The sequence below is a fragment of the Cyprinus carpio genome, chromosome A17 (assembly GCF_018340385.1).
Source record: "Cyprinus carpio isolate SPL01 chromosome A17, ASM1834038v1, whole genome shotgun sequence".
In the NCBI taxonomy this organism is placed as follows: Eukaryota; Metazoa; Chordata; class Actinopteri; order Cypriniformes; family Cyprinidae; genus Cyprinus; species Cyprinus carpio.
This window is the reverse complement of record NC_056588.1, coordinates 1029151-1056247: the sequence shown is the minus strand read 5'-3', so window position 1 is coordinate 1056247 and position 27097 is coordinate 1029151. Positions and strand designations below refer to the sequence as shown.

General features: G+C 33.6%; 1 protein-coding gene across 1 annotated transcript; it reads right to left on the bottom strand.

The window, feature by feature from the left end:
- Positions 1-182: 182 nt before the first annotated feature.
- Positions 183-27097, bottom strand: LOC109108287 (centrosomal protein of 170 kDa protein B-like). The gene is given in 20 exon segments (XM_019121468.2): positions 183-602; positions 831-882; positions 2364-2457; positions 2675-2763; positions 2847-2963; positions 3258-3384; positions 5032-5266; positions 5831-6563; positions 6565-7340; positions 7423-7561; positions 8695-8862; positions 9963-10777; positions 12846-13313; positions 16085-16195; positions 20714-20843; positions 21576-21634; positions 21870-21948; positions 23571-23660; positions 25792-25929; positions 26836-27097. Coding segments are annotated over 19 exon segments (4524 nt in total). The 5' UTR covers positions 25897-25929; positions 26836-27097; the 3' UTR covers positions 183-465.

The following is a 27097-nucleotide window of genomic DNA, read 5'->3' as shown; positions in this document are numbered from 1 at the left end:
AAAAAGAAAAAAAAAAGTTTAAAAAAAAAAAAAAAGAAAAAAAATATAAAAAAAAAAAAAAAAAAAATATATATAATATATATATATATATATGATATATATATATATAAATAAATAACCTAAATGTGCATCTCAGCAAGGACTTTCACATTGTTTGTAGTATAAAGACAAAACAACAAAACTCATGCATCTTAATTCTTTAATGATCTTTAACATACAAGCACCCCGTCTAACAGAGACAAAGTGATTTAAATAATCATGTAAATTAATTACTTAACCGTACATATCCATAACAACCATCAATATAACAAAGATAAAGAAAATCAATAACAGTGTATTTACAATCACCGTCCAGGCTCGTTGAGAGGAATATTAATGTGCAAAAGTGTGTCAAACAGGTGACAGAGGTTTGATTCGACTGAAATCATATCAAAGTGACTAGTGATGGTTTCTGGGACAGGCTCGTCACATCAGTGGACTCTCCCGGTCTGTGCTCCGGAACACGCGCCGATGCGACGCGGCTCTGGAACCGTGGACCCCGGCGGAAGCGAGTGTGCGACTGAGATCAGGGTTTCCTCGAGGATCGATGACCGTGTTGATGACTGAAGGAGACACGAGTGAGGCTTAATATCACACAGACTGCACTCTCAGAAGAAAAGGTACAGAAGCTGTCACTGGAGCGGTACACTTTTGTACCTTTTAGGTTCTAATATGGAGTGTTCAGGTATAAAGGCACCCCCCCACAGTGGCAACTTTTGTACCTTTTTTTCCGAGTGTGTGAGAACTGGTAAAAAAAACTAAACCAAGGAGGACCGTTTGGATCTACTGACCTTCCAGCTGTTTCTGGACTCTCCGCAGCTCTCTGAGAATTAATGCAATTTCCTAAAAGACGAGCAAAACCTTTTAATTGATTTAAAACCAAAGTATTAAAACTCTTTAGAGATGAACCAGGGTTAACTAAAAATAGAACCATAAAAACCTTTTAATTGATTTAAAACCATTGAGTATTAAAAATCTTTAGAGATGGACAAAAAATTCAAAAAAAAAAAACAAAAAAAACAAAACTTTAAAACGTAAAATAAAATAAAATTAACAAAAATGTAAAACTTTTTTTTTATTTCAGTCCATTTTATATCTAATGTTTGATTAGCTTTATTTTTTTTGGTTTTATATCTATGTATACACAATATTAAAAAAATACATATAAACAACACATACATATAATAGTGTGTGTATTTTTTATTTTTATATATATATAACATATATATATATATATTATAAATCTATATATATATATATATATATATATATATATATATATATATATATATATATATGAAAACAGAACATGTAAAAATAAAAAGTGTTTCAAAATATTAATAAAAACTATAATATCTCAGCAACACTAAAATAACACTGACTATGTACTAAAATAACTAAAACTGAATGAAAAATTGATATAAATTATACATACATTTATAAGTAACTAAAACTAACAAAAATGTTAAAAACAAGAAAATAAGCTAAAATTGAATTACAACTGGTTCAGTGAAACAGAGTCTATTAGACTTACACAGGGCTCCCACACCTTGGTTAACCTCAAATTCAAGGACCTTTCAAGACCTTTTTAATACCACCTATATGACATTTAAGACCAAACCTCTGATGGAAATCACACATCATTTGACATACGTATAATGTAATATTTAATTCGTTAAATGTAAATTATAAAAATATTTTATTTTCGCAATGTTTAACTGTGTGTGTGTGTGTGTGTGTGTGTGAGAGAAACGTTGAGGTACCATTGTAGTAGATTTGTGCGCGCGAACATAATAAATTCAAACACTTTCAAGGATGTGGATCTATGTACGCTTATTTTCAAAAACTTTCCAAGGCCTTGAAATGTTTTGTTTCAGATTCACAAACTTTCAAGGATTTCAAGGACCTGTGGGAGCCCTGTATGTATCTAAACACATTTTATATTATATATATATATAAAACATAAAAAAAAAAAGACCAAAACAACTAAATTAGTAAAATTTACTAAAATTAAAATGAGAACAGAAAATATAAAAATGTAATAATTCAAAATGATAATAAAAAAAAATATAATAGTATGAGACACTAAAATAACACTGATATGAACCACGATCATTTACTGCTTCTCTAATATAGCCCCTGAATTTAAAAAAACAATAAAATAAATTAATAAAATATTATATATAAAAATAAATAATAAAAATCAAACTGTTTTATAATATATAACTTCATTCAACATTACAAATAGTTCAATGAAGTTCAGATTTTATAGAATAGATAAATAAATAAATATAACATTTTAAGGAGGAATAAGAGAGACACACCTTGTTTGATGTTTTCATTGGTGGAGAATCATCAGCTTTATTGATTTTCGCTTCAATTTCTCCCAAAACATCCATTTTATTATGAAACAAAGCCCTGAAAGAATACATATACCTGTACATTACATCCCAGTAATAATAATAATAATAATAATAATTTTTGATTTATAGCAATGAATGAATATATATAATTTTAGATTATATTGAAGTATTAATAATAATAATAGAAAAGCACAGAAAAATACAAGAAAAATAATACAGCATATGAACATATTTATCAAAATAAGTACATGTGAAAAGCAAACGAGTCTTACTTGATCTTCTCCGTTAGCTGCTCTGTGTTTTCACGGATGGAGAGAGACAGCTGGGACACTGGATTCAGCATCATATCGTTCAGTGTAAGCTGACAGAAGAAGAAGAAGGAGAGTTACAGGTCAAATACAGAGTTAAAACTCCTGCCGTTAAGCTGAAGAGAAGCGCTGCTACCTCGTCTGCTCTCAGGCTCTGTCGATTACTAACGATCTGCTCAGACTCGTCAGCCGGCACCGCAGCAGGAGACTCCTTCTGGAAGTTCAGACCGGCTTCGGGAATCTGGTCCAGCAACTGAAAGAGCAAGAAAATAACAGCGTACTTAATATTCAGCAGCACAACTGTTTCAGAAATATTTATTGAGCAGCAAATCATCATATTAGAATGATTTCTGAAGATCATGTGACACTGAAGACTGGAGTAATGATGCTGAAAATACAGCTGCGCATCACAGAAATAAATTACAGTTTAACAGATATTCACATAGAGAACAGCTATTTTAAATGGCAATAATATTTCACTGTTTTTAATGTATTTTTGATTAATTAAATGCCGCCCTGTTGAACACAGAATCATTCTGCAGGGTACCTCTTCATGGGTAGATATGGCTGGTCCTGTCTTGTCTGTTGAAGCACTCTGAGCTTCTGTGTCTCCGGCAACATCATGAATCTCTTGGGCCAGAATAGCCAAATCTTTGGCCAAGTCTTGACTCAATCTAACAAAGAATATGCATTGAAAAAAAGCATTCTGACATCAAAAACATTATAAAAACTGTTGCAGCCAAATTTTTGGAACAATGCATTACATGTAGCAAGTAATAATGTTTTGAAATTGAGTAAAGTAACGCAATCCTGCTTGAATTAAAACCCTAAGAACCACAAGAATCATAAGAAGAAGTTACTTATGTAATTATGTAACTTATTTACTGAGAAACAGAACTGGAAGCTTCTCCTTTCTGCATGATTATTATACCTAGTGCTATAGCTCGGGAAGAGAGAGTCTGAGTCAGCTGAACGAGATTTTAAGTCAATCAAAATGTGGTTCATTCGCCAATTATTATTTAAATAAAACTGGAATAAAATGGAATGCTGATTTTATAAGTGTGTCATTCTGGTATAGGCCTGAAATGATTAGTCGACAAATATATTTGTTGCTGAACAGTCTCATGTGGCCTAATGTAAGAGCCTGCAGTAACACTGTTTGTCCAGTGTGGCGCTGTAGCGCAAGACTAATTCAGCCCTCCCAGATACAATTCAACAGAAGAAGACACAGAGCTCATGAGAATGTATGAGTTTTACAAAACTAACTGTGTAAAGACCCCAATATACTCAATGGCGAAGTTCATTTTCGCTCTTTTTTTACCTTTTTTCGGTAGAAAAAAGAAGTCTGAAATACCCGAGTAGCAGTTTACTGTTAGCGAACCTCCCGACGCTGCTCTGAGTGATGTTTAGATGAATGTGTAAATATGTGCTGGGTGCTTTCCTCTCAATAAAAATATAAACACGCAGCAAAAATGACAGCTGTGAGAAAGCAGCTGTTAAGAAAGCATCTGATAATAGCGATGTGGCTAAGTTTGCACCAGCTCTGCAATTCTAAGTCACTTCTATATACAAAGCACTTTATACAATAGATCGTTACAATCAGCTTTATAGGATTAAACAAAAAACAGTATCAGTGTCACTTTCAATTAGAATTAATTGACTTTCTGTTAGGGCTGCACGATAAATCGAAATGAAATCATAATCACGATTAGGCAAAAGCTGCAATTGTCATGCGTATCTTTCAGTGAAGCACTGTTCTGTGGTCAGCAGTAAATCTCCATCCGAAGGCCACAGGGCGCTCTCATTTTATGTGCAAAATATAATTATTTATATTGCAATTTCTTTTTTAAAATTGTAATTGTAATACAAATGTAATGATAATATAACAGTGACATTTTCAAAAGTGATTACCTTGCTTTATGTATTAGTTAGAATATGTATAAGTCAATATTTTAACTAAATGCAAAAGCTCAATGATCAAAGCCTACCGATTAAGCATCGGAATAAATGGAGATCAGTCGATTAACTGTCAAATAATTGTCAATTAATCGTTGAAACAATTGCCGATTAGTCAATTAGGCCTAATCATAAAAACAATCGTTGAAAGTCATTGGAATAATCGCAGATTAGTCAATTAATCGTTGAAACAACCATTGATAAGTCATTGAAACAATTATCGATTAGCCGATTAATCGTTGGAACAGTCGCAGATTAATCAATTAACCGTTTAAATAATCGCCGATTAGACGTTCTAATAATCATTCGATTAACTGATTATCTAAATAATCGGTTGTTGCAGCACAATTCTGGTGTTTCCCCACCTGGCGATCTCAGCGCTATGAGACGTCCAGTTCTGGAAGGCGTCGCTCTCGTGTCCTTCCCCCTCGGAGTCTCTTGAGCGGGGCATGGCTCGCACCGGACCTGCCGGATGGATTCTGGGGTTCTGCTGGGATCCTGAATGATGGGAGCGTTTGTGTTTAGGGGTGCTATGATTAGACTCATATTCATCCTCCGAGGTGGAGGTGTAGTCTGAACCTTTCTGACGCCTCCTGGAGCCTGCCCAGGAAATTGGGAATGAGGAGTGTTTGGTACACCATGCCGTCAGAGGATGGGAGAGAAACCAAAATAAAAAAAGCAAGAGGAGAAAGAGACCGAGATGTGAGAAGACACCCGAAAAACCAAAAACCACTTCCCATTCATCAACGGGGGTCAACTGCCCAAAAGAACTGTTACTATAAATTACCTTGATTTTCACAATATGTCTGTTAAGTTTTTAGTATGGTAATCTGGTTATCTGCAACTTCACACATTAGTAAAAACTGGAGACTAATTACATGGTCTTGTTAGTTGAAGACGGTCATTGGCCCAGCTGTTGCTTAAACAAATGCACACAAATCAAGTCAATGACCGCTGGAAGAGTCATTCAGGGACAGTGAAAGAACTTGATTTTAGATCGGAAACGTCTTGTACTTTTGTTGTTTTGGAACCTCATCACTCTGATAAATGGATGCAAAGCCAAAATAGCCATCTTGGAAACATTTGCCTAACATTTGACCAACCTTCTGCAAATCTTACAATGAAACAAGCGAACAGAAAACCTTTCTGCAGCATGATACTTACTGGCAGTGCTACTGGCGTATTTGGCACTGCTTGAGCGTCCGCGGATGATCGGCTGTCTGGTCACAGCATTGGAAACCTTCCGCAGAAGAGCCTTGGGATCCAGCACTGAAGCTTTCCGCACAGAGTTGCCTGAGTCTGTGCTGCGGTTTGAAAAGCCCGTCCGGCTCGTGGAAGACTCTGTATCACTGGGTGTGTTAAAGGAGCTCGTCCTTTTCCTGGGTAGAGCCAAAATGTCCAATCGAGAAAGCTTCTTGCTCTCCTGAGCACCTCGACTGTTCGCCGAGGGGTTGACGTCGGAGTTTTGAGACGTCCGATCGGTTTCGGTGCCTTCATTGTCGGAGGCTTCACCCAAACGGGCACGGCGAAGCATCGAAGCCCTTGTCGGTTTCGGAGTGGAGAGGCTATTGGAGCGAGCTAGAGCATTGTGTACTTTGGATTTGCTCGTACCTTCCTTCTGAAGAGGAATAGTGTACTTTTTGTAAGGTAGTGAATTTGATTCTTGGTCGGAGACAGCGTCTGGCCAGTGCCGTGTGGTGGGACTTTGAACATCAGCCCCAAAGTCGAGAGAACTAAGGTTACGACGGAGCAGAAAATGCTTGGGATCTGTCTTGCCATTGCTGTCCTTTATCCCGGACTGGCTCTTCTCAGACGATGGATCATCAGAGGTCTTAGGTTCTCTGGAACCTCTTAAGAGTCCTCTGAGGACCACTGGCTTCCTAGGCACGGAGGCGGAATGAATTTTTTTTGCTGATTGTTGTAGTAGTGTTGTATTATTCTGAGGAGGAGTCCTCCAGATGGGAGCGACCATTTTTGCCTTGCTGCTGTTGCTCCAGAAGCTTGGCTTCCAGAGATGCTAGAACATCCTCAGTGTCTTTGAGGTAGGACTGAGTGTCTTTATTGCTTACACCTTTAAAAGCATCTTTGCTAGACGTTTGACTAGATATCTGGGGCAATCTGGACAAGTGGATGTTGTCGCTAGCCCTTTCTTTGGTATAACTTTCCTGTCTAACAATGGACACTGAATTGTCTCCACCAAGAGAGTCATCTGGTTGATCAATGTTGGGTGGTGAACAGTTGCTCTTGCTAAACTTGCCCTGCTGTCGTGTTAACGTTGCTGTGGAGAACTTGGTAGGTGAATCCTGGTCTTTTGCCTCTTCTTGACCGGTCTTCGTAGACCGGTTCCATGTCTTCTGGGTCATATCAGGAGTCTTCCTGCATTGCTCAACCACAGAGCCATCATCAGACTTGCTGGCATCACTCAGGCTGTCAGGATCCAGATCATCTTGGACGCTCAGTTTCTGAGGATCCCACTTTTGCTTCTGATCTTGCGAACTCTTCTCCACACCAGACAGGTAAGAGTCCGGCTGGATGTGTATCTTGGGCGGTGGTGTCTCGATCTTTTCCTTCGAAGGAACCTGAGGCAGAACTCGTCTTGATCTGCTGCTCTGGCCTGATTCTGAGTAGTCAGACCTTCGGTTAAGCATAACCTGGTGGATGATCCTTTCCCCACCTTTTAAACAAATAGGATAAATGAAATGCGCTAGAAAAGACAAAAGCCAAGAAAACTATTGAAGCAAGCAAAGTATCCATACCTCCGGTGGAAAGATCAGCGTGTGTTGGGATATCAAACAGTCCTGAAGCAGGACCAGAGTCTGAATAGGTGTCAGCCAAACTGGCCCAACGAGAAACCCACTTAGTGCCTCCGGGCGTTAATGTCGTCATCGACTGCATCTGTAGAAAAGAGTAAACTGACTGATTAAATGCAAACGCTTACTACATCATAGCACTTTAAAATGGAAACCCAGTCTTGTTGAGATATTTTCAATTTATCTGTAAAGTAAGTTTATCTTTTAAGTCAAATTTGCCTTGAATAATCGTTCTAATGCTCAGAACTGCTAAGAACAAATATTGCAAATATTTGTGAAAATATAAATTGAAATCCTTCTAGAAACACCCATCTAATAATTAAAAAATGCATTTAAAAAAATTAAATTTCTTTTATTTAAAAAAATATTACATTTTAATTTTTTTCTTTATTTTTTACCTTTCATTATATTTTATTAAATTATTTTATGTAAAACAGGGTGTATGAAATATGCTATATAAATAAACTTGCCTTGCGTATCACATTTTAAACTTTGAATTAAATCCTTCTAGATCTAACCAGAAATGTTAAAAATAAACATTGTAAATATCTGAATTAATATTGTTAAAATATTTATTAATACTCTCATAATGTTAAATTTGTTCAAAAAATAATTAGCAAATTAGTGTAATCTACAGCTATATGAAATAATAAGCACAAAGTGAAATTTCATATTTGATTACATTTTTTATAATATTTAAATTATTTGTATTCCTCATTTTTAATAAATCTTTTTAGTAAGCTTGCTAGGCTTGATTGATGGCTCTCTGTCTGTTCAATAAAAGCATATGAATATGAAAGACCAATAAAAAAAATAATTAAAATGACAGTAATTACAAAAACAATAATAATAATTATTATTATTAATGTTAAATAACATTTTTATTTGTCCTTGACATTATTTACTGTCTGAATGTTCCAGAAATCTTATAAAACATTAAATATATTATCAAATATTGATTACATAGATACTCAAGTTGTAAATGCAAAGAAAATCTCATTATATACCAAATGAAAATATCTCAACCATAAAAAGAGATCAGGGTCTTCAATGATTCAAATCACCCATCCATAATCATCCAAAAGACATCAAGCCATCAAAACAGCTTTGAGAAGATCCCAAAGAAAGATCCAAATCACACTGAAAAATGCTTAGATTGTGGTGATGGAGTAAAGGACAGATAAATCTACTGATGCCCATGATCCGGAGTGAGTTTACCTGTACAGGACTCTTGGTTGTGTCACTAAGGTCTGTTGAGTATAGACCCAATTTTGGGCCTAAGCTATTCTCACTGAGTAGAAGACTATCGTGACCCTCAGTGTCACCAACTATAGGCTTAACTGTTGCTGCTGCTGAGGTTTGGCTGTTGTCGCCAACACCAAACACCTGTTAATGATAAAGCACGCATGAATATGTTTGTTCCCAAATGACTGGAACTCTTTGACTCTTGACTGGATTAATTATTCAAAACTAGTGGTCGAAGGATATGGATTTTTTGAAAGGTGATGCCGATATTTAGCCGATATTTAAAAGTGGCTAATATAAAGCTGATTTATATGATAATCACAACATTTAATTCAAGGATAGTAAAAAAAAACACATGCACAACAATTGCTGAAAAAAATGGCATATGCGATGTATATAAAAAATGCCAAATATTGGCTGAAATATTGATTAACCACTATTCAAAACACACTTGAAATGTGATAAAACACTAGTGTTAGGTTTTACAGTGCATATCAGCCACACAGAAATAAAAAAGAATGGCCAATGGATGCCAATATTAAAAAACGCTAAATATTGGCCGATATATCGGTCAACCACTATTCAAAACCCGCTTGAAATCCAATAAAACACTAGCGTTAGGGTTTAAAGTGAAGACAGCCACACAAAAAAAAAAAAAAAAAACCAATGGCCGATGGCAATTATTAAAAAAAAATGCCAAACATCAGCCGATATATTAGTCGACCACTACTCTAAACGTACTTGTAATGGGATAAAATACTAGTGTTAGGGTTTACAGTGCATATCAGCCAAACAGAAAATAAAGAACGGCCAATGGATGCCAATAAAAAAAAAAAAAAAGCCAAATAACAGCCAGCGGTCAACCACTATCGCTTTGATCCAATAAAAAAGCCATTAGTTCAAAACAATGGGCCACTTGAACATGTGATAAAACTGTACTTGCAATGTGATAAAAATACTAGTGTTAGGTTTTTACAGTGCATATCAGCCAAATATCATATCTCGTCAACCATTTACAGCCTTGAAATGGTGATAAAACATATATGGAGTTAGGTTTTACAGTGCATATCAGCCAAATAACAGCCGATATATCGGTCAACCACTATTCAAAGTGAACTTGAATCAAGATAAAATACAAGGGAAGCGACTGAAATAATCTGAATAACAGAACTGAAACAAGGCTTTCTAATAACACAATGTGTTTGTGGTCTCTTTAGCTGCTTGAGTCTGATGTCAAGTACCTGGTCGATCAAGCTCCGTGCCTCCACAACCTCTTTGTCTGGACTCTCAGCTTCAATGGTGTAGGTACCTGCATCACTTAAACTGTCATCCTCTTCCTGCTGCTTATGAACCAAGGTTTTGGCCTCTGTACTGTCGTCTTCTATATGTGCAGATGGAGATTTAACTGACTGATTCACTGTATGAGACGAAGTCGGAAAACTCTGATGCGTCACAGAGGATCCAGCATTAGAAGATGGGGTCTTTACCCAAGTCGAGTTAACGTCCTGTGTGGGAGCAGGACTGGGTTTCGACACCCTAAGCAACTCCGCAGCAAAGTCCTGCGATAATTTGGACCTCCGGCCGACGCTGCCGAAAGTTTTAGACGCAGAGCGGGAGCTGAAGTCAGAGGTGCTCATACGGATTTCAGTCTTCTCTCTTCTGAGGGATCCGGCCCGCTGAGGACCATCTGAACCTTTGAGGGGAATCGTGAACTGCTGTGTGGGTGGATTATTTCCTGATGACGTTGACCGTTCTCCATTTTTCCGTTTGTCTAATTTACTTTTTAGAGCAGATTGGAAGTCGGGAGAACACATGTTATTGGTGAACGACTGCGAGCGCTTCTTCCGTTGAGTGTCGTCAAAGATCTCGATCACAAAAGATTGCTTGGGATCCGGTTTGGCTTGGCTCTTTGAATCTGGTGTGTAGTTGTTTTTGTTTTGTTATTCTTCTGAATGCTGATGTTGATCTTTTTTTTGTGATGAGTGGTGGGACATTGACTGAACCATCTGCGCTTCTTCCGGTTCTTCAAAATCAGGGTCTTCAAGATGGTGTGCATCTAGAAATAACAAATTACAGGTCAACATTTAGCCTTCGGATATATCTGAAAACTGGTTTCATCTAGAAACACAAGCTCACACGGGTTAAACCATGAGACCAGAAATAATTATTATTATTCAGCAAAACATCCCACCAGGGTTACTATTATATTTAACTAAAACTAAAATCAAAACCATAAAAAAAACATTAATTTAAATAAACATTAGCTGAAAAAAAGAAAAAATTTAATTTTATTTTAGCTTTTTGCTGGTTGAAAATTTATTGTTTTAATTTAGTTTAACCTGAAGTAAAATGAAAAACTATTAAATAAATAAATAAAACAAATTCTATTTTCCATGTTCATGTTCATTTTAATTTTAATTTTTTTTTGTCATTTTTATTAAAGAAAAACAACAAATTACTAAAGCTTCAAAATGAAAACAGAATTTTAAATGATAGATTCTTAAATGTAAAAATTAATTATATTAATAAAACTAAAATGAAAATGGAAAATAGAAAGAAAATTAAGTGGTGTTACTGAACCGATAACAGTGTTGTTATTTATTTTTAATTTTTTTAATTTTATTAAAATTATTCTTTAATAATTCTTAAAGAAAATCAAAACAAATATACTTTTAAAACATTTAAAACTTTTAAACATTTAAAATGAGTAAAAATGTAAAAAAACAAATTTTAAAATATTAATAAAAACTATAATAGTATATTACACTTAAAATGTTATGTTTGAATACACAACTGTCATGTTGTGCTGCAACTTTTATGTCAAATTTCAGAAGTACACTATACAGATTTTACAAAATTAAGTAAGATGTATCTTCAACAACACTATGGAAGTGAATATCAGGAAAACAAAGCCAGTAAAACAACACATATCTACACGAAAGCTACATTTTATAAGAAATCGTCTTCAAAAAGCTAAATTTCAGGAGTGCACAGAAGACCAAAACACAAGAGGAAAAAGATGCGTTTTTTAAGATTTATCCGTATTATTTCTCTGATAACCTCTCCAACTATTCAAAAAATGATTTTCTGTTGTTATTTTTATGTTTACATCTATTAATATTTGTGTTCATGACCTCTAGACTGGACTATTGTAATGCACTGCTAGGTGGTTGTCCTGCATCTTCAATTAAACAAGCTACAGGTAGTCCAAAATGCAGCGGCTAGAGTCCTTACCAGGTCATAGAAAATATGATCATATTACCCCAATACTAAGTCTCTGCACTGGCTAGCCATATTAATTTACGTACATCAGTTACAAAATATTATTACATTACTGTATAGGCCCTTAATGGCTTAGCTCCTGCGTACCTAACTAGTCTTCTACCACGCTACAACCCATCACGCTCCCTAAGGTCACAAAACGCTGGACTTTTGGTAGTACCTAGGATAGCAAAGTCCACTAAAGGAGGTAGAGCTTTTTCACATTTGGCTCCCGAAACTCTGGAATAGTCTTCCTGATAATGTTCGGGGTTCAGACACACTTCCTCTGTTTAAAATCTAAGATATAAAAAAACACACCTCTTTGGCCAAGCATTCAAATAATGATCTCATAAATCTTGGCCTGCAGTTATATCTGATCAAATGTGCATTATTTTCTTATTATAGTTTAACTTGGGTTAAACTATTTTTTTTTGGTTCAGCAGCTATGCTAATTATGTCTCTATTTGTTTCTCTGTTTCTGTGGATTTACATCCCGTGGTACACTAGGATTTACACAAGCTCCAGTCTGGATCCAGAACACCTGAGAAGAGTTGATGCCAGCCCCTCAGAGGACCTCAGATGATGCTAACCCAGAGACAACATACAGAACTACCACATTTTTGCTCTAAGTTTGATTGCATAATTGCTGTTTAATAGAGTTAATCTTCTGTTTGTTTACATCTTTTATTTGATTTTTCTGAAAACATTTCTGCCATATGCACATAAAACTGACAGTCATCACTGATAAGCTATACTCTAATATTGTAGAAACTTAATTTTCTGTAAAGTTGCTTTGTAATGATTTGTATCGTAAAAAGCGCTATACAAATAAACTTGAATTGAATTGAATTGTTGTCTTTTACCTTTGAAGGTCTTGTTCAAGAGCTCGTGTGACCCAGACTGCTCTTCTAGACTCTTCATCATAGTAGCGTCACTCTGAACCAACCAATCAGCCACTTTGTTCTCCACCGACATCACTTCCGGGAGCCTGGCTATCGACTCCTTGCTGGGGTTCCTGTGCTTGCGGACGGAGAGCTTGGTGACGTGGTCCCTGATCTTCATCTTTCCAGGGGTTTGGTCGTCAAACTCGATGGTGAAGGAGGCATGGCCCTGAACCACCGAAGGCTCGGCAGGGGGTTTGTGCTCCGTGTCTTTTGTGGGAATCTCTTGCACTTCCTGGGAAGCAGTTTTGGGCTTTGAATGGATCTCCTTCGTGGGGATCTCAAAGTAACTTGGTTCCTTGCGGTAAGAGTAAGCGGGTTTGCCCTGGCCATCCTGAAGTTCATCTGGAGAAACGCTGAGATCACGTTTTGTAACATCCGTGTGGTTTTCTGTGAGAAGACATCGTTGGTTATGTTTGTTGATATAAGCTGTAATGTTTTTTGAGTATTTTGATGAGTATTTCAACACTATGAACATCCTTGTCAGTTTTATTTGATGTTTGATATCACAGGAATGTGTTTCAACGCAATGAAACATGAATAATAACTCCCTTTACCGGTGTTATTTAATTATCTTTCATAGTTTTTATTAATATTTTGAATTACTTTTGGCAACACTTGAAGCCATTATATATAATCCATTATAATAGTATTTTTAATGCATTAATAATGCCTCATAATGCATATGATCTCATGAATGTGTGTAAACCACATTTACATACAATACAATACTTATCTATTCATTGTTAAACGTTTAAAGAGTATATTTCATTAAATAACATGACTAAATGTTTTAGATGTAACAAGAAATCTGCAAATATTAATATGCATTTTAACTTTGGTTAATATTTTTTATAAAAACATATAATGTATTATTATGAACATTATGAGTACCTCGAAAATGAAGGCTTTAAGTAAAGTGTTACCTTACTTTTTGTTATATATTTATTAAAATTATTTAAATTTTTTGTTTTTAGTTTTTATTTTTTTTTTTTTTTTTTTGTTTTTTATTTTTTATTTCTGTTTTAGTTATTTTAGTACATCAACTTAAACTAAACAAAAATAAGATATATTGCCTTTTTTATTGCAGTTTACATTTATTTTAAGTAACAAAAATGTTTTTAGTTTTAATTAATTAACAATAATAACCCTACCTTTTTCAAACCAATTGCAAATGTTTTCTTAAAAGTGTAATCTATTAAAATTCAATCTTGGAATGTTGTTTAATATGGAAAGGTTGTTATACAAGTAAAACTACTATAATACTTGATATAATGTCTATAGATTACAAAAATTAATCTATGATCAGGTAAAAACAACAAGTTCATGTATTTACTGAAATTGCTCTTAGTGTCAAACACCAGAAATTCTGATATGTTTTGACACAGTTATGATGTAATGAAGCCTCCTTTACTGAAATGGTTTGATTTTGTCAGTGCAATACATGCTCCAAACCACTGGGTGAAAAAAAAAGATTTCCACAGGTTTTTGCACCGATCTCTAATAAAAAAAACTAAAAAAAAAATACAACAAATAAATACTAAAAACTAATAAAAAAATACAACAAATAAATATTAAAAACTAATAAAAAATACAACAAATAAATATTAAAAACTAACATAAAAATACAACAAATAAATACTACAAACTAATAAAAAAATACAAATAAATACTACAAACTAATAAAAAAATACAAATAAATACTACAAACTAATAAACACTACAAATTAATAAAAAAATACAAATAAATACTAAAAACTAACAAAAAATACAACAACTAAATACTAAAAACTAACAAAAAAAAACAACAACAAATAAATACTAAAAACTAACAAAAAAATACAACAACTAAATACTAAAAACTAACATAAAAACTAAAAAAAACAACAAATACTATAATATAAAATAAAAAACTAAAAAAAGATGTTTAAAGTTGTTTTTGATTTAAATAAGAAATTATATATAATATATATTAAATTTATTTGATATAAAAAAAAAAAAATCACACTAATAAAAATATTAAATTAATAAAATTAAAAAAATATAAAAAATAAAAATAAAATGATCTGGTGACATTACTGATTGAAACAAGATTCACAAAGGTTTCCGAAGCTTCACAGAATCAGTATTTTTGAAAGCACTCATAACTGCAAAGACAGATAATAAAAATCATTAAAAAAAAATTCAAAAAAGTGAGAATACTTATTTTAGAATTAAAGAAAAAAATATTACATTTAAAATGAAAAATAAACTATACATAATTAAATCAATTACAAATCTATTTAACATTAGTTTAATAAAAATCATACAAATAAAAAAAAAAAATTCACAAAAACAAATAAATAAATAAAATGAAGTGGGTTTCGAGTCTTTACAGATTCAGTATTTTCGAAAGCACCCATCACTACAAACTAACAGCGAAGAAAGATCAGGATGCGTCTTGAAGCAGGTGAGGCATACAGAAGAGCTAATTAACTTATTACTTAAGATTACTTACCGCACTCCTGCTGTGAGAAAACCTTAGTAAGATCAAGTATTTCAGGTCGATCTTACACCAGGTGTAACACGTGGAAAATTTCACTTGTGCATAAAACATCTTTCACTATAGATGGCGTTATCGGCATGATGCACCAGAAACAGAAACCAATCTGAGTTTGGGTTTTTGGGTTAAGATTTACGTTTATGATGTTTGGGGTTTATCGATTATTGGATGGTTGGTGGTTGGTGAAGGGGGGACATTATAAGTGCAAACCTCAGCCTCAAGAGTGTTTAACAATATCCAGTAATAAAAGCATTGACATCTAGCCTAGATATTTACATTAAACCAAAGCTGACTCCTCTTTGTGCTTAACAACGAAACAACACACTAAACCAAGACTTCAAAACCACTGAAATGGAACAAAAGTTTCTATGGTCACCCGTTAATCTGAATAAAACTCTGAGACGTACTTAAGACTGGAGGGAAAATACAATGACCTTCTCAAAGGACTAAGACGGCCGTTAATCCATCACGAGGCTGAACTCGCCAGTCTGATGTGTTTTAAAGCTCACGCCAGCGAGGAGTTTAGTACCGAATTCCTCAGGATTGTCCTGTTCTCAGCTCACACCACAGTCACATTCCTATCCACACGTTTAATTACACTTTAAACTCGTTTCCAGACCTGTATGATGCTCATGAAGGCTCGGGTCACAGCGCTGAGCTTTATCTTCATCAGCCTCACCCCACCAGGACGGCTGACCGTACAGAGGAGTGGGTCTGGACACAGACGGATCTGAAATCAGACGAGGGGAAAGAAGGAGTTTGATGAAACCAACAACTTCTGCTAATAATGCTGATCAAATCTTTCCATTAAAATAGTACAAATAATGACGCTATTTCTAAAATATATAAATCATATTATTTTTATAAAAAATAATAATAAAAAAATAATAATAATACGTGATGCAATAAGACATTTAACTGGTGAGATTACTTATTTTTAGAAATAAAGAAATTAAAAATAAATAAATTACAATTAAAAGAAAAACTATGTAGAATAATAAATGAAAAATCAATGTAATACTAGATAAATTACAATAATACAAATAAATAAAAATCATAAAAAATTTAAATCATTAACCTGACATTATATTTAAAAAAAACTATATTAAATTGATATTATTTTTAATAAAAACTTATTAAATTTAATTTTTGTTTAAAAAATATATATATAAAATTAATAAAAATGTAAAAAGTTTTTTTATATGTATATATTTATATTTTTTTCTTAATTAATAAAAATCATAAAATATATTAATATACTAAAAATAAATTAAAATAAAACTCACAAGATAAATAAAAATCATAAAAATGAATCAATGAAACTAACTGGTGACATTACTCATTTTAGAAAAATAAATCAAATTACAATAAAAAAAAATACAAAAACTATATAAAGAAATACATTAAAACTCATTTAATCATTCAAAAGGTTGATTGTGTGATTGAAAAAAAAAAAAAAAAATGTTTCTGTGTTGTTTTTTTGGAAAAAAAAAAATAAAAAAAATAAAAATCATTTAAATACTAGATAAAAAAAAAAATCTTATAAAAATAAAAAAAGATAAATGAATATAAAATTAAATAAGCAAATAAATGAATACAAACTTCTATTCACTGTCCATGTTAAAAAAGAACCAAACAATTTTAAACCCTATTCATGTCAGAGCCAGCGAGCACAACAGCTTAATTTAAAACCCAAATGAAATGTTTGGCAAAAGTCTAATGCACATTACGCTTGTCTGACCTGAAGCCCCTAGAAAAGCAACAGTAATTTAGCAAATAGCAGACTGGCTCCGGCACCGAGGCGCTTCAGTCTCGACTCCACCCAATCAGAGCGGTCGAAACCAGCAGCCGCTGGGTTAATCTACAGCTCCTGTCTGTCACAGATAACCAGTCACGCGGCTTACAGCACGCCACAGCACGGACACCGTTGCCACAACGACGGTATTTAACATCAACAGAGAATGATGGAACTAGTTACGATGTTGCACCCTCGTGTCATTTAGCACCAAACACACACAGACAGCAGAAGCCAAAAACTACAGAAGCGTCACAGACAACTGCGTGCGACAGTTTCTGAAACTTTAGTGTTAAAACTTTGTGAAACTGTAGGATGTAGGATAAAAGTGATTAAAGATGTTTGAAAAAAGTGCTAAAACATGATTCAATCCCATGAGTCAGTTGGGCAGGACCAGGTCAGAAACCACAGGAAGTTCAGGACAGAAACTTTCTCATGAAGCATTTCTGAGGATTTCAGTTTTTACTGTTTCCAGCCAAAAACACATGCAGTGTAAAATTACATTTTTCTAAGTGAACTACATAACATTTATCTTTTTTTAAAAAACATGTTTATCATCTACTACGCCTGAGATTTCCAGACTTTTGTCAGCTGACATTTTAACCCTGAGATCTTACGTTAACCTATTAAATTACTGAAATTAACTGGTGACTACTTATTCTAGAAATAAAGAAAAATAAAAAAATAGAAACACCATACAAAATAAATTAAAATCTGTTTAATAATAATAAATACAAATTATACAAATAAATATAAATCCAAAACACGCGCGTTTTAAAGCTTTATAAAATGTATTTTTTAAATCAGTAAACTACATAACATTTATTTATTATTTTAAAAATATGCTGCTATGCCTGGGATTTCCAAACTTTTTGTCAGCTGAAATATTAACCCTGAGTTTTTAAGTTATTATTGCAAAAATTTGTATAACACATTTACATATTTACAGATCTCTGATGTTGGCTAATGTCGACATATACAATACGTGACATGCAGGTTAACAAATAAAATATTATTATTTTTTTTAATTAAGTGTTTTTTTCATTGTTTTTTTTTTTTTTTTTTTGTAAAATTATTTGTTTTAATTTTTTTTAAATAATTTAATTATCACCTTTATATTAACCAGTGTTATTACAGTTAGATAAAACTAAAACTAACATTTTAAAAATAAACATTTTCATTACTTGAAATAAAATAAATGTTAACTCAAATAATAAATGAAAAGATTTCAGCTAGGTGCCAAGGCAACATTTCTTGTTGTTCATGTGCTGAAACACGGAAAACAAAACGGAAAATTCTGTTATATATGTTATATATATATATATATATATGACAATCCCAGTCATAGTTATTAATGTTGTGCGATCAACTCTCTATTTGCTTAAACAAATGCATATAATGCATTATTTATCGGCTCTAAGATATCTGCCAAATTCTCTTATCGGTTCGATAATGATAACAGAAATATTAATATTTATCGGCCGATACCGATACCGATATGATGGCCGATATATCATGGATCCCTAATTTTTGTAATCAAGCTATAGTGTTTGTGCATTTATAATAATTTTTTTTAGACCACTGCTTTTCATAAAAATACCTAGAAACCATATAGTTATATTTTTTTATCATGGTACTGAGGCGCTATGTGTGTGGTTTTAACTCTGGTTATCAAGATCTAAATGTGTGCTTCTGTGGAAGACCAATGGTTCATTTTTTATTAAAACTCAAAACAGTCAGAATAATTAAATTTCACCGTATAAAAATGAGCTTGTTACAATTTTTACAGATGTTACTTTTTTTGATAACATCTGCATCTAAAGCTATTGTCAAATGTGCATTTATAAGAGACAAAAACAATATAATATTATTAATATTTAAAACCACAATTAACAGTCTGGTTTCTACGACATGCACTTAGGAGCAAAAATCTGCCTTTAAACTTGAAAGAAATAAAGATTTATTATCGATTTAGAGTGTTGTTTATTCGACTTGCACTTATGAGTAGCTTAAAGCCACAATTAACAGTCTGGTTATTTTATCATGATCATTTTTTTGGCTCTTGATTCATTACTCATCCTCAGGCCATTTATTGTTTTGAGTGGTTTCGTTTTGGTGAACTGGTTGTTTTTCGGATGAAGGAGCGGTGAGTTGATTAAAACTAGTTTAATAGTTAATTTAATAATATAATTGCATATACGTGACGTCGCTGCATAATTACATAAACAAACTGGTGAATCGGTTATTTGAACCAGTTCATTGAAACGAACTGTCCGAAAGAATCAGTTCGCGGAAAAGAATCATATTTCATATTCGTTTGGCCGAGGCTCTGGATTACAGGTATTAATATTATAAATAATGTTCAGTTTCTCACACAGATGGATCGTAAGACCTCAGTATATCGTTAGGAGCCACAGGGATTCATTTTGTGTTCCCTGATAAGTTTTTTTTTTTTTTGTGATTTTTTTTAAATGTCAGTCATATTATTGAAAGTAGTATTGAAATTAGTGATGCACTTCCTGAAAGAAACAGCAGCGCTTGTGAGGTCATTCGGCAACTATGCAAATATTACAAAGATATCATCAATGATGGCCAGATTCTGCATGCTGAACATTTTAGCAAAGAAAACTATAAAGTTTGCTCAAACCTAAGACTGAAATTATCTCTAAAACAAACTCTGAATCGAGTCTGTGCTCTAAGTGTTTCACATTGAATTAATTGCAGAAATTTGTGCACCAGACACAGAATAATAAAATATTACATTTCATATGTGGCTTAAAGTCAGGTAAGGACAGCATGACAAGGTCTTGTGGAAGTAATGCCAAGAACTAGCTAGCAATTAAACTTTTTCTTAAAGAAATAGGTGATGAATTCAAGGATTGCACGCCTGGTTTCTGAAGTCAACATGAAACAACTTTCATAACCTATTTTTTTTTTACTTATGTACCGTGACACATTTCCAAATAAAACAGGTTATCCAACAACGAAAAAAGCAGAACTTAATTTTATCCATTAGAATTTTTAAATGGTGAAAAGTGTCACTAAAAATCCAATACAATAAAATCTTAAATTTTCTTTTTTTTTTTAATGTAATGCATTATAATAATATAATAAGTCGATAAATTATTACCACCAAATATTGTATTCAATCATTTTATCAACTGGTAAAATAATGTTTTTTTTTTTTATTATTAATTTAGTTTTTGAGTGAACATTGCCAAAATTATTCCCAAATAATGCTTTTTTTTTACTCAAAAACTGAGATGCATGCATGAACAATCAGTTCCAAAAAGAAACACAAAACCTGCATGAACTCAAAGAAAACAAGATTTGGTGACAATATAACATATTGAGAAATTAATATTTTTGACTGGATATTTTCAGTCTAGCACAAGAGTTAAACAAGTGAAGACGGTTCATTTTGATTTCATAAGTTCAGGAGCTTCATGTCACCTGTGATGATTTTCCGCTCGCTTCTGTCTGATTTGACAGCTAAGTTCTGCCGGCTCTCGTCCGTCTGAATGTGTCTCTTGGTTTCCGGCGTCTCTTGACCCAGCTGGAGTTGACTGGTGTATCTTTCGTGCTGAATTCAGAATAAAACATACATTAATATGAGTAATCTCTCAACACACATACACACAACTACTGTAAGAACAACCAATGCATCAATAATCAACTTCGAGTTTTTTATTAATTATAGTATATAAATTAATGTGTGTATTCAAATGCATTTCATCTGCCTAAAAAAAGTAATGTTTATTTCAAAATTATATTTTTGACAATTTAATAAAAATGATAATACCAATAATAATAATATTGTATTATTTAACAATACATTTTCAACATTTATTTTTTTTTGTTCAATAATAATAAAGTTGACATTGACAATTTATTATTATTATTAACTAGTATAAATGTACAAATTTATAATTTAGACAATTTAATAATTCTAACAATATTATTAAATAAATGTAATAATAAAACTAAACTAATACTAATAAATAAATAGTCTATATTGTTATTATTACTACTATTAAACTAGAGATTAAATAAATATTTTTACTGAAAAAAAAAAGCACTTTGACAAAAATACAAGCAGCACATTTCTGCTTTTGTAACATTTTACGATAAGGTTAACATCAGTATCAACTATATTAGGTATAACTATAATTACAACTTTTGATTTTAATATTTATAACAGGCCTAAGCTATAATATTTTATTAATGAACGATAACAAACAGCAATAAATAAGCCAGAATATTCCTATGAATGGTCAGGAATACAGAGATGATATGAAATAAGAGCCAAATCTACCTTGAGGGCTTCTTCAGGCACTTTGTGCTGGCTTCTCTCCAGGATGTATATGTGTGAATGTGTGAACGGTCAAGAACAAACACAAACTATCCCATAATGATCAGAGAGAGACAACAACAGCAGGACAAAACCTCAAGATTAACGACGAGTCGCAAGCGAGCACAACACTGTCCCGAAACACACTTCTGGGCACAAACAAGAAAGCTGCTTTTCTGTCATTATCAAATGGTTTTTCTGCAAGGGTTAAATCTGAAGGCCTGAGTCAAACCACAAGCCTGTTCTGAGGAAGGATATCGTATCCGAAGCGAATGACGTCTGATAACTTCAGGGTGATGTAGGTCTGATTAGGGATGCGAAGGTCATTCACGAAGGTCTGGGGATGAAAAAAAAAAAGGGTTTGTCAATCTAAATCACACTCGAGGGGCTCAAGACTCAACGTTTTCTCACACTTTGTTAATTTCGTTGCAGTGGAAAAGCACTCAAAGCTCACTTTATTTTAATGTTTGCAAGTGCAAAGCAATTTTAATCAGGAGAGAAAAGTCTGCAGTGTGTGGTTTCCACATTCGATGGAAAAAAACATTTATCATATCGTAGTTGTTCTTATGCAGCAGCAATGCATGATGTTTTTCAAACTGTAGTTTGGAAATCATACTAAAATTCACACTGAAACTCTCATGTGTCCTCTGCATGAACTTAAGTTCATGCATTCTCAAATGCAAGCATGGATTTTATATAGGGCTGCTTGATTTAGTCAAAATTATTAATGCAATTTTTACAAATAGTCTGACAATAGCAGAAACTGAAGCGCTTGTAAAACATGCAGAGGATGCATGAGAGCTGCTGTTTTCAATGTGATTGTACACATTTGTTTTCACGATGCAGCGATGTAAGATGCTTTTTAAATGGTAGCACTATTGGACAAAATTGCATTCATAATTTTAACCAAATCGAGCAGTCGTGTGTAAAATCTATAAATGCAGTTGTGAATGCATACACTAAAACATGCAGAGAACACATGAGAGCTGCTATAACAATGTCATTTTACACAGTTTTTCCTAACACAGCAGAAATGCACGGTGTTTTTGAATTGTGTTTTCAATTTGTTTTTTTTGATTTTATATTTGTTGAGTTTGCCTTTATGTCCATTTTTGCATTTGTGCATGCAGAAACTTCAGTCCTTAAAGAGTCAAAGATGCAATGAGAGATAAGTGGACACTATTTGTCAAAATTGCATTAAACCAAATCAAGCTGCCTTATATAAAATACACTTTTGCATTTGTGCATGCAGAAACCGAAACGCTTGTAAAACATGCATGAGAGCTGCTGTTGCAATATGATTTTACACATTTGTTCTCACACATCAAATGCATGGTGCTTTTCAAATTGTAGTTTGTGAATCACACTATTTGTCAAACCTGCATTAATAATTTTAACCAATTCAAGCAATCTTGTATGAAATCCATACTTGCTTTTGTGAATGCATGCACTAAAGCTCTCGTAAAACATGCAGAGGACATCAGAGCTGATTTAAACCAAAATAATGTTAACCAACTATTGCAGTTGTGTATAAAATCTATATTTGTATTTGTTAAAAAGTTGTCATTTTGAAAGTGCTATTTGTCAAAATTGCACTAATAATTTTAAACAAATCAAGCAGTTGTATAAAAATAAATCTGAATATGCATTTGTGAATGCATTAGCTAAAGCTCTTGTAAAACATGCATTGCATGTTATATTTCATGTTTTTGTTTGTGCATGCTTAATCTTCATTGTTTGAAGAAGTAAAAAGTGTGTTGAGGGAGTTTTTTAGCTGCTGTTGCAATGTGATTTCATGCAGCAAGGTGCATTTCTAACTATAGTTCAAATACCACTATTTGCAAAATTGCATGAATTATAACGAATTCAAGCTGCCCTATATAAAACCCATATTTGGTTTTATGCATGCAGAAACTGCAGAAGCACTTTTAAAACATGCAGAGGACCCGGTGAACTCACCCCGTTGAGGCTGCCCAAGTCTTTGACCAGGTGCTCGTCCGCAGACGCGTCGTAGTTGATCACGGCGTGCTGTTTGTCCACACTGCGAGACTGCGAAGGTGCAAAGAACAGACAGCAGCTTATCATTACATAAACAAGCACGCAAATCCAATGCAATCACTACAGAGGGCCAGAGAACAAGCTTTAGTGATAAAACGTCTGTTGAGATCTTTACACAGCTCTCCCCACACAATATCATCAGAAAACACTACTGCATGGAGAAAAAACCTTTACATTTGGCCGCAGGAAGGCACAATTACCAGCATTATCAGAGTCAGCCGTCTTCATGCATCAGAGCAGATCGGCCCACATTCATTTACAGCCTCATTAGTGGTCACTGTTCAAATCCGCCGGGACTTCACTGTAATTTGAGGAAGTGAACTCAGCCGAGATTATTCCGAGATCTGTGTTCAGTATTTACATGCATGCTGCACATGCATCATATGGATTCAAGTACAGAGTTCATTTATACATTTAAGTTGCGTGCAATGTCATTGCATAACATTTCTGAGTCATGATGACGTGGTTGAACATACTCCGGCGGCTGGTGAGGAATGTGATTCATGAGCGGAGAGGGAGAGGCCGAGAGACCTTGAATAGACAGGCGAGGCTTTTGACTGGAGTGAAGCGCTGCGGTGAGACTAACCGCAGATCAACAGAACCGTATAAACAAGAGTCAAAACACTGCATTCTGGTGTCAGCAGAACAACAGACAGAGAACAACAGACCGGACGTGTGTGACTCGAGTTTAAGAGACCTTCTGTTGCTCAGACTTTACAGCACGTGCCATAGGAGCCAACCGAGATTACTTTGTGTGTTATTTTAGCATTTTATTTGTGTTCATTTTTAAATTTTTTTTGCTGTTTTTGTTTTAATTTTAGTTAAAGTTTTAGTAGTTTTGTAGTGTTTTTAAAAATGTGTTTAAATGTGTTCATATAGTTTTCATTAATTTTATTTCAGTTTTAGTTTTGGTCAAAGAAGTTTAGTATTTTATTTCAGTTCAAATTTTATTTATTTCAAGTATTTTAAGTTTTAGTTAACTGAAATAAACCTACTTTTTTAAAATGATTTTTTTAAGGTTTAAGTTTTAGTTTACTATTATTGGTTCACTTTTTTTTATTTTTTTTTTTTTATATATTACCTTATTTTTAATTTTTTTTTTGTTTTTATAATAATGCTCCTTTTTTAAATTATTTTTATAGCTTTAGTTTACTATAACAAACCCTACTTTTTATGGTTTTACTTTAAAATAATAACTACTTTATGAATTTTTTAATGGTTTAAATTTTAGTTTACTATAATAACCATAATTTTTTATTTTTTTGATGGTTTTAGTTTACTATAATAACTCCACATTTTTTAAATAATTAGTTTTTTTTGTTGTTGTTGTTTTGTTTAAGTTTTAGTTTGCTTTAATAACCGTATTTTAATTTTCTTTTTTTTTTATATAGTTTTAGTTTACTATAATAACCCTGCTTTTTATGGTTTGTGTTTACTATAAGGACTCTTTTTTTTTTTTAAATGATGTTTTTTTTTTATGATTTTTTTTTTGGGGGGGGGGGGGGGTGTTTAGTGTGTTATTTTAGCATTTTATTTGTATAAATTTTATATAAATTTTATATAAATTGTATATAAATTGTATAAATATATAGTTTTTATTAATTTTATTTCAGTTTTAGTTATTTTAAGTTAAACTAAATGAAAACTAGAAATATTGCTTTTGCAACTAGCTGAAGTTTAGTATCTTATTTCAGTTAAAATTTTATTTCAAGCTTTTTTTTTTTACTTTTTATGGTTTAAGTCTTAGTAAACTGTAATAAAGCTACTTTTTTTAAATGAATTTTTAAGTTTTAGTTTACTATAATAACCCTACTTTTTATGGTTTAAGTATTATTTTGCTTTAATAACTCTACATTAATTTTCTTTTTTTATGGTTTTAGTTTACTACAATAACCCTACTTTTTAAACGCTTTTAAATAGTCTGAGTTTGTGTTTACTATAATAACCCTGCTGTGTATTTCAGTCAGATCTAGCACAGTAAAGGCTTAAATGGACATAACTCTCACATCACACTTTGCAAAGAATTTTTTTAAATTTATTTAAAGAACCTTCTAGATTGAATATAACTAGACGGACTGCTTCGTAATCCTCTGTGGTATCGATCGTGTGTCTGAAGCCTGACCTGTAGCATGAGCTCACAGTCCTCTCGGCCCACGAAGATCATCTCTCGGGGCAAACGGTGGCGCGTGCCGGAGCTGCTCACCAGGAACCACGACGTCACGCTCATCTTCAGATCGCTCTGCAAAACCCCAGCAGCATCCTGCAGGAGGAACATCACACAACCTTCACTACAGCTGCATCTGGACAAAGACTTTAAACGAGTCCAAAACATTAAACTCTGAGACTCTACAGGTGTAAATCAAACTTTATCAGAGAGTTCAGTTATAAAAACAAAACAAAATAATAATTATACACAAATACAAATCCCTTAGGATGGTTTTATTACTGTAAAAGTGTAGTAACCATGTTTTCTTTCTTTCTTTCTTTTGTATAACCACAGTTTTACTATAAAAACCATGGTTAAACTAGGGTTAGTGTGGCAAAAACATGGTTAATTACTGATTATCATGGTTTAACTACAGTAATCACTAGCTTCTGAGACTCTACAGGTGTATATTAAACTCTATCAGAGCAGCAGAGACTGAATTAAATCCCATTAGCGACTTACAGCTCAAAACAAACCTGTAAATCAGCATTAATTAACAAACTCGAGTTAACTAACTAGATGCGGAGTTCTAGAGCAGGGTTGCCAGGTGTTACAACAAAACCCGCACAATCGCGTTCCACCAAGGGGGGTTCCACCGTCACAAATCGCGTCACGGAGATAAAAAACATGTTTTTGGTAGCGTTCCTCTGATAAAAATCGCATTCCATTGACTAACTTTCACGTTACTTGTGGTTATAATCAACAACAACAACAGTGTTAAAGTAGACCGATTCCGAGGGAAAACCGCGGAGCTGGCAACCCTCAACTCCAGCCCGTCACAGCTGATACTTCAGGTTCAAGAGACACATCTGTAACATGACAGCAGAGATAAATAATTTTTTGAGAAATAACTAGCTGGCTGGTACACATATAAGAGTCTTTCTCGAGAGTCTTTCTCGAGGCAGAAGAGCGATGGTTGTCCAGCTCAGGCTCACCAGGCTCAGGCTCAGGCTCACTCACCTTCAGTGAAGCTCGGGGCGGATGAGGCTCAACAGGAAGTTTATTCCTGACATTCCCGAACTCACACACACTTTGAAGTGTTCGGACGCGGGGTGGACACGTCTCCGGGCGCTGTTACAGGAGGCAAAATCACGGTGCCCGGGTTCGGTGCTGCGGGTCCCGGTGGAAGGAGAGTGTTTTATTCGCCCTGAGCGCGACGCGACGCCGGAGCTCGTCAGACCGGTGCGTGAGTGACGTCACGACGCAGCGCCTCCACCTGAAA